General features: G+C 40.4%; 1 protein-coding gene across 2 annotated transcripts in view; it reads left to right on the plus strand.

Annotated features, from left to right (window-relative positions):
* Positions 1-5,656, plus strand: part of mtmr14 (myotubularin related protein 14) — a 37,417-nt gene extending 31,761 nt beyond the window's left edge. For both annotated transcript variants that reach the window (XM_012873375.3, XM_012873376.3), the window contains one exon: positions 874-5,656. In XM_012873375.3, the coding sequence (XP_012728829.2) occupies positions 874-1,054 (181 nt within the window). In that variant the 3' untranslated portion in view covers positions 1,055-5,656. The remainder of the gene's footprint in view (positions 1-873) is intronic.
* Positions 5,657-9,606: the final 3,950 nt, after the last annotated feature.

The raw sequence follows: 9,606 nt of genomic DNA on the forward strand, positions 1-9,606 counted from the left end.
GAACCGCTAAGTCTTGACCTGATGGGTTTGCTCTTGCCTGTTGGATCGTTTTGTTTTCTAGCTGCTGTTTACTTTCTTCAATATAGAGGTCTGAACATTCCTCACTGCACTTAGATTACCAGGTTCTGATTGACTGAGAATCTCCAGCGGTGTAAGAGTGGGAGCTGTCTGGGCATTGACTGGTTACATGTATCATGGTTTTAAAAACATAGTGTTCTCTCATACTCCTCCTACAACCTAAAGTCCTTTTTAAGGGATTAATGAAGGAAGTGCAGGAGTGGAGAATATAGTGATGCTGTGCTTCCCGTCCCCAACATGTTACTGCACACTACCGGTTAGCTGACTGATAGACTGCTAAATTTTTGTCTACACTGACAATTTAATCTGTTTGGACTTTTTTCCTGTCTTGATAAAAGTGGATAGTAATGTTCTGCCAACTAAGGGAACCCACACATTGCTGCTGGCAGAGTCCAGACCTCAACCCGATGAATCTGCTGGGACCTTAAGAGAGCTGGAAATGCCTGTAAACCTCAATAAACTGAATCGGTGTTGGAAAGAAGGGGCCCCAGGCTCACTTTCAATAGTACAAGATCGAGGAGGTCACAGAAAAGTCGACTTCTGACAGTCAGTACTGCTGAAGTTCAACTGAGCTTCTGGAGTTTGACACAAAGCTTCTGAATTTCCTCTCAGTCTTGGTTACATAAGAGCTGCAGTGTAGTAAGCCATGTGTTGTTGGTGTTGCAGCATGGGTTTACCCTTTGACCACATGGAAAGAAAAGTTCTCACCATTTATATTGATTGTACCTTTAAGAGAACTCTTTTGTTTTATTTTTTTCAACTCCAATATTGTTGGTATGTCTTGTTCCTCTGCAGGTGCTCCGTCCCCTCGCAGCGTCAGGCTCGACTGGAGGCTGTTCGGGAGATCTTCCTCGCAGCCTACAGCTCCACTGTGGGCCTCAGGTCCTCGGCCCCCAGCCCTTCCGGCGCCATCTCCGGCCTGTTAGAGCAGTTTGCCCGTGGGGTTGGCCTTCGTGGCAGCAATGCCATCGTTTGAACTTCCATGTTTCACCTTATCTGGGGCCAGATGCATAAAATAGTTTCATGATCTAAATGGTTGTCGACACACAAATCAAGTAAACATGTTCATGCTCTGTTATCTCCCACAAACTACACGTTTCATGAAGTTGTACACACGTATAAATCTTTTTTTTTAATATATATATATTTTACATATAAACCTTATCTGCACTGCAGGTGTAGACGAGCTCCACAACTACACAGAAGGCAAATTTTCAAGAACGTAAATGAAATGAATCGTGGGTTTCTGCAAGGTTTTCAGGAGTCACTGTGTTCCCTGGCAGCGGGAACAGCCTCAGTCTGGAGAATGGCAGATGAGTGTTGACTAGAGGGTGCGCTACACAGTAAATCAGAATATTATGTAAATAAAACTCCAATCTCAAAAATGTCCTAGTGGTTCAGACAAAGGCTGTTTTTTTTAAACCACCAATTATGTTCCCAAAAAAAGAATCTTTACTCTTAAAACCAAGAACCTGTTGTGATATTTGCTGCATGTGAAACTGTTACCAAACAGAACCGGTTCATTGTACTCAGCCTGAGGAACTTTCAGGTTACAAAGGGAGACAAAGTAAAAGACAGTGAAGTAGTTTTTGCTTGAACCACTATAAAGCTTTTGATGTTTGAACTTATTACCTTTTCATCAGATTGTGTCTCTAGGTTGTTGTTCTTCATAAGTAAGGGTCCATTTGGTGCCTGTGTCACATAGTTGGAATATTCTTGGTATTGGACTGCATGGTCTCCACTCTAAATCACTGTGGGGTCTATATGAATAACAGTCTAATACTAAAATAAAGCAGAGTAAATGCACATAAAATTGCATTTGCTTTAGCTGTGAGAGAGATCACATTAACAACTGATCCTAGTATCAATGAACATTCACTTCTCTAGTCATATCCTATGTTTCTCCAGATACCAGCCAAAGGTGTCTGCAGATGATGCAGCACAGAGCCCCACTCGGAAAATCTGAGCCATCCTTGTCAGTATTCTTTGGCTCAGTTCAGGAACCCGAAAGAAAACGTTGAGTGGGAAAAGTGGACTGAGACCACCAGCCCTGTAACTCAGAGCTCCTGACTACAGCCGACCATATCAGAGTTTTTGCTTTTCCATTTGATCATGATAGCTCTAAAACGGTGTTTCCACATCATGCCTGCCTGACGATGGCCTGAAAACATTGTTATGCATCTGACCTCCAGAAGTCAGCTCAACATGATGCCAAACGTCTGCTCCCTGCAGAGATGGAGCATGAACCTTATTTTGTTCTGTTGGAGGTCATTTGTCTGTATTTTATTTCCATCCTGGAGACTTTTATTTCTTACACTCAGGGAGACAATGAGTTTCTTCCATGGTGACTAAAAGGGACAGTGAGAAATGTAAATGAGCAAGACGAGCCTTTTAATATTTTGCTTAATTTAGTTAGAGTTCTGTCTGCAGAATGGTTTGGCTTATCTTCTTTTATGCTGCTATTGTTTATTGAGCCAGCGCAGAGGGGGTGCTTTATTTCAGGTGGCTGGTGAAGGCCAGATTAAAAAAACAGCACTTAAAGGATTCTAATAGATTGCTCAAAGTTTTTTGTCTTTGCTGCATTATATCACAACCAAGTTTGGCAGATTTCACTCTGTCTACGTAGAAAAGGTGAAGGTAGAGAACACTCAGATTGTCTAAAATCCCAGAGCTAAGAAGAACTTCAGCAGGTCCAGTAAAGTCGCTCTGGGTGGGTTGTTGGTAGGATGGAAGTTTTGTTCTGAGCTTCTGAATTAGAGCTTTACCATAGGCTGAAGAGAGATGTAACGGCTCATGAGACTGCAGCTTCAGACTTGTCTGTCTCCTCTGCATTTCAGCAAGTGTGCTTTTCCAGCATTTCCTAGCAAAAACAGCGGTGTCCAACACCATCCATATATGTTCAAAGTCTAAAGTTAGAGGAGCATAAATTATCTTTGGGATTGGAATCGGTGATCCTGTTTGACTTTTCTATCAGCTGTTTGTTGTGCTTGGGGAAAGGCTCCAGGTCAGTTTGGCCCTTTGTCAGTGCGTGCCTCCATTCCATTTCATTACATCCCCGTCCACTTCCTACCATAAATAATCCAGAATTCACCCATCAATGCTTACCAGTTCATTTGGACCAGCTGATTTAAGAAACATGATAGGTTGTGACATCTGATCAAACCCAAAGGATTCAAAGCAACCATAAACTGGTAGAGATTATTTACTAAGTTGATAAAACCGCATTTACTTCCTGTACACTTTGACTACATCACAGAAAAGGACTTAAAAATGTTGGCTGTCAAAGCAAGTGTAACTTGATGCAGGTTGGTCCAAAAAATCCTGTAGCACCTGGCTTCATTGATAAAGTTGAGTCCAAAACAAGTTAAGCTACCAAGGTATGAAATGGTAAAGGGGTGATTTGACTGTCGTGAGCGACGGATGTGGGCAGAAACTGAGTCACTGTGTTCTGATGGTTACTGGTTGGCTGGTTCTAGTGTCATTCTATTATAAACAGCTGTGGACATGGTTTGAAATCCTGCCATGTATACTCATGACAGAGCGTGTCTGAAGAGGATTGTTGGTTCTTTCCGACCACGGCTCTGGTGTTTTGCTTACTGAAACATGGAAGCTTCTCTTGTGGATTCTTGAAACCAACCTTGGTGTGGAATTAGTTTGAATTTATATGCAAAAATAGGTGGGTTCTGCTGCTGAGTTTCACGTGTGAACAGGACAAGACTAGCTGAATACCAGCTGCCATAGTGGAACTTGGAGCCAAGCAGCTTGTCATTATGGGGTAGTCACTAGAACATTAAATAATGTAGAAAATCAAAAGGGCTTATTTTAAAGTCAGCTCAATTCTAAATAGCTTTGATGATAGGATAATATGGTGATTTATGGAAAAATTTGAGCCCAGTTTTGTTGTCAGACTGGTGGAGCTTCAAATAAACTCACTGAAAAACTTCTAAACACCCAGAATGAGTTGTCCAAGGTGGAGCACCCCTGGTTGTTTGGCTATAGGTCTGTAACTGACCCATTCCACAAGCAGCTGGAGCATCAAGAATGGGCACAAGTGGTGGCATCAGAACTGGAGCACCAACCCAGTTCTGATGTCTCCATTATTAAGCAACTATTGGTTGCTTAATAATGGTTGGTCAGTTCAGCCTTTTTTTTTTTTTTTGAGGTAATGGTCGACTTTCAGCCTAGATAGACTGGCAGTCACCTAGTCTTAAAAACATAAAACCAACACCATTCTTGTATTACAACATGACAACTGATTTGTAATATTCTCTTTGGTTTGTTGTTGATTTTCTCCATAAAATGAATTAGATGTCTGAAGGGACTTTATTGGGGGCCTTATCACAATCTCAATAAAGTGGTAATCCTGGTAACCTCTAGTGGGTTATATTACATACCTATCTTCATGGGCCTAGATCATTGCTCAGTGACAGTCTGGAGCATAATGGAGTGGTTGAATCATGAATCCAAAGGCCTTATTTTATTGTAGGCTGTTGGTTGGACTCCCTTAGGGTCTACCTGAATCCTTTCAGAGCTCATGGTTCAGCCCATAATGTTTCCAAACACTGTGCCTTCCTTCAGGCCACAATCGGCGGACATTTCTTCACGGGCTGCTCCGTGGTGGTCTATTTTTTTGACTGTTATTTTCTTTCTGGTTAATATGTGTTGGTCAACGTTGGCACACGGTTTGGATGGCTGATATACCTCAGGACTTTTTGTTGTGCCTTCTATTTATCCTCAGCAACATTTCCATGACATCTTTGCTCCTTCAGACATGTTTGTTTTGCGAACTTCCTTTGCACTGTTTTCATGTTTGCCGAGTCTTCCAGCCGTTCCTGATGATGCAGGAAGAGGTTATTTCAGTTCTGCCTTTGAGATCAGTTTGGCAGAGAAACACTTATTTTATGGAGAAATCCTATTAGGCAAAATCAGCTTATTCAGTGGTATAAGTATATTGCCCTGTGTTCATGTCTGCTGAATCCAACAGACCAGGAATCTGCTCCATGTAAGGTGCTTCACAAATCTGTTAATTCAGGGGTCTGCTAGAGCAGTCTATTAGCAAATGAAATGTTTAACAGAACAATCAGTGTTCAGGTGTATTGAAGTCATGTCTCAGCGTTAGATCACATGTGTCTGTTTTTTTTTTTTTTTCTGTGAGGAGCTGCTCAATCAAATTCCTACCATTTATCACTTTTCTGGTGTCACTTTCAGTGCCTGCCAGTTGGTTGGAAGCAGCCTATCACAGGACACCGACAAAAACCAAAACCCTCAGAAATATAATTTTAATCTCAGCCACTGTCCACTTTTAAATGATCTTGTTGCTGATGCCTTAGCTGTCAGTTTTTCTTGACGTCTTTCCAGATGGGTCACATAATTGTTTTAGAATTCATTTAACAGTAAAATGCTGCTTTGCACTTTTTGTTCTCTGTAAATAAATTGTTGTTTCTTTGTGCAGATGATGAATTTTAAAGCAGTCAGCCTGGTCTCTTTAGGTTGTATATTGCTTGTAATTGTTGCCAGTTGACAGGTTATGATCAAAGGTGAACTGAGCAATTCTCAATAAACAAACCAGACAAAAGGATTTGTTGAGCTTTATTTCAATTCATTTAGTCCTTCATGTAAGTCTAGAATAAAATTGTGCTTCTAATATGTTCTTCGTCAATGTCTAAAGTAAGGTACAGTCATGGGGAAAATTAGGACACCCCATGTAAGATTCTGTTCTTTAAGAAATGTCCAAACTGACTAATCTGATGTTTTTATTTATCCCTTTAAAATAATTTTTTTTAAATTGATGCTTTACTCATGTAATAAAACACGTCAACAAAATGTGTTTTCTAGCTAAAGAAAAAGTTAACACCATACCCTCCAATAGCTGCTCTTACTTCCTTTGGCTGGAATAACTCTGAAGCTTCGTGGAACTTTGTGGAACCTTCTACCATCTCTGACATCTCTGACAAAGCATCTTTCACCTTCAGAGAGCTCCTAAAGTGAACAAATGTTAGGAGTAGTGAGGAGGACTTTTAGCGAGCCTAAGAGTGTCTTAAGCAGAGAAGATCGTGGAAACAGAGCTGTTTCCACCATACGGTGGAGGAATTCATCATATCAACTTCTATAACAATCATACAATTATAATATTTAGATAAGATAAACTTTATCATTCCCATAGAAGGAAATTAGTTTCAGCAGCCTGACAGGTTGAAGGCCGCTCTACCTAACATCACTTTGAGGATAAATAAATAATAGGAAAATGTTGGATAATCATGACTAAAAAGTGGAGAAATTTACAAAGAAAAAAAAAAAGAATATATATATATATATATATATATATTAGGGCTGGGCAACGATTAAAATTAATCGCGATTAATCGCATAATTTGCCCGATTAATCATGATTAATCGCATTATATGCGCAAACTCCAAGAATGAATTCAAAAGTAGTGTAAAGAGCACTTTTATTTTAATGTTCTGCTGCCATATGAACAATAGTGTTGTAACATTTGTAGCACTTATCAGTAATACATATTTAGTGTAAAGCTCAACTTAAACATGTAAAACAAATATAGCAATAATAATAAATTAAAGCGTATTGCCACTGACAGGAAATTCTCTTTATGGGGAAAAAATCTACCAAAAACAGGCAATTTCTGAGGTAACAGCAGGGAGCAGCATTATCATTTTATGTCCAATACCAAAGTGTGAAGCACAAAAAAGGTCTACAGTAGCTATCCACTTTGCCATTACATTGGTTAGCTTCTCTGAGTCATTGAATTGTTTGGTGATGTCTACAGTGTGTTTGGCATTTAAGTGATATATTAAGCTCAAGGTGCTCCGGTGATAAGAAAGTTTAACTTGGCAGTGGTTACAACCAGGCCAGCTGACAGCTTTGCTAGGGCCCGGGACAACGCAGTCTTTTTGGGCCCCCCCCCTCTACACCTGCCACCACCACACACACACACACACACACACACACACACACACACCAAAAAAAGTCAACTTAACTGTATACTTCATGCCCTGAGAATCTCTGTATTTTATACTGGATATTTTCAACCCATCTATTGAATTTAGTGCACTAGTTGATCTTTTCTTCATAAGAGAACAGCAAGCACTGCAGCCAAAATATGGCCTTTTTTGACCTGCTGTATATTAGCCAGTCCCTAAGTTTGATGTATCATGTAACTGTTGACCTTTTGGGTTTTGTGTTTTTTATTTTATTACAATTAAATAATAATAATAATAATAATAATACTAATAATAATAATAATGTTATGTTCAGTGTTTTTTCGCTAATCCACCTCTTATATCTTTCAATCCTTATGTAATTTTGTCTGTGATGGGAGGGGGAGCAGCAGAGTGCTGCCGTGAGTGCTGACTGACACTGACTGAAAGCATGTGAGCAACATGCGTTAATGCGCGATAAAATAAATATCGCCGTTAATAGTCTAATGAATTAACGTGAAATTAACGCGTTAACTTGCCCAGCCCTAATATATATATATATATATATATATATATATATATATATATATATATATATATATATATATATCCGTCCGTCTTCTTCCGCTTATCCGGGGTCGGGTCGCAGGGGCAGCAGCTTCAGTAGGGAGGCCCAGACGTCCCTCTCCCCGGCCACTTGGCCAGGGAGAGGGACGTCTATATATATATATATATATCCAGCCTGGGTGTCTATTGTCGAATGTGGTGTAGGAGTTGTTTGAATGTGGGGTGGGTTTAATTCAGGGCTGGACGATAATTCAATAACGATATATATCGATTGATAGTCGTATGTCGATGATAGAAAAAAAGGGTTGATAAAAAGTTCAATAGAACAATTTTCCTACCTTTTGCATTCCAGCCTATCATGTAGGTTAATATTACAGTCATTAAATCCTCCCAACCAATCACAAACGCAGACCCAGGAATGCTCCACCCCCCAAGTTGCCACCCACTTCAAAGAGTTCAGAGAGCGCACGTTCTTTTCCCGTCTTTTAAAAACTTGTAGTTTTGGTAAAAGGTTGGTTAAATAAAGGGTTGATTTTGAATTCAGTGTTTGTTACAGTGCCTCTTCGAGTATGAATTTTTACTTCAGTCAGTGTTCATTCTGACACCAGTGCTCATGTTTATCAGCGCTTATGCTTGACTTTTGAGTCAAAACACAGCACTACAGGTTGCCGTATCTCACTGTTAGTTTTCAGCCCAAACCCAGCATAAAACATGCCCAACTTGAAAGAAAAAAAAAACAAAACAAGCCCAAATCTCAAACTCTCACATGTTAAAAGCGCAGAACTATTAAACACATAAGAAGAAACTGTGCATACGGGCTCCGCACAAAGTATACAATAAGACAACCAAATAACACACAAGACCACTTTAACAATCATCAATCAATCAATCAATCAATCAATCAATCAATCAATCAATCAATCAATTTTATTTGTCAACTGCAATTTGCATTGCAATCCAAAATTCAAGGCATACTATGCAACATTTTTCAGTTAATTAATGTGTCCCATACCGTTTTGGATGATTAAATGAGTCATTTCAGGTCGAACGAAGGTTTTCTCGGCCGCCCTGGTGGTCTGTAGGGGAAATACCGTACTTGTAACATTTAAATGGTTTCTCTCTCTCTCTCTGTGCATGTTCATACTTTCACTGCGTTAGTCATTGTTTGTACTGCCGTTTTTTCGACTTTTCGTTGCGTTCGCCTGTCTGCTAAGCTCAAAACAACCGTGCCTGGCTTGACGGAAAAACCAGAACAGCTGAGCATCTTTACGACAGTGCACTTTTACTTTCGCCCTCTGGGGGGAGCCTCGCTGGAAAATCAACCCCGGTTGCATAGTATACCTTTCAGTTCCAGTACAACCGTCCATCACATACACTTAACAAACATTTTGGGGGAACGATTGACTGAGGCCTTGCGTTGCCAAGGAACACAGCCAGTCGGCCGCTGCTATTTCAGCGCAGTCGTTTTGGCGCATTCCTCCAAACTGCCCCAGACCCCGCTTTACACAGAGTCCACAGGCGCTGCCCTTGAAGATCTGTTGAAGAAAGATTTACACTGGGGGAGTGGAGGGAGATAAAAAAGACAGGTGCTTCACAATTTGTGTTTCCACACATAATGTGAAGCATCCGACAAAAAAAACTAATTTGCACGAAAAGCACAAATAATTACGAGACACATATATGCAGAAAGGTAAACATTTGAGTGCTGGTTGGGTAAAGTCATCTGTATTTGTGAGCATCAGTATGTGTGTCTGCATGTTGTGTGGAAATCTGTATGTCCATCAAGGCCGTCCCTCCGGCAGGCAAGTGTCCTTGATGGAAAGTCTATCACTTCGCAGCTCCAGCTTGACACCTCCACAGATGTCTTAGCAGGGAATGGGTGGGGGGAGCGAGGGATTTGTGCGATGTCGCCATACCAACTCAGGGAGAATTTGATAGTGGGAAGTCTGATTTGAAAAACAGAATTTGTTATGAGAACAAGCTGAAACCAACTTTTCCTTCAGCTTTAGAGTCTTTTTCGTTGCTG

The sequence above is a fragment of the Fundulus heteroclitus genome, chromosome 20 (assembly GCF_011125445.2).
Source record: "Fundulus heteroclitus isolate FHET01 chromosome 20, MU-UCD_Fhet_4.1, whole genome shotgun sequence".
Taxonomy (NCBI): domain Eukaryota; kingdom Metazoa; phylum Chordata; class Actinopteri; order Cyprinodontiformes; family Fundulidae; genus Fundulus; species Fundulus heteroclitus.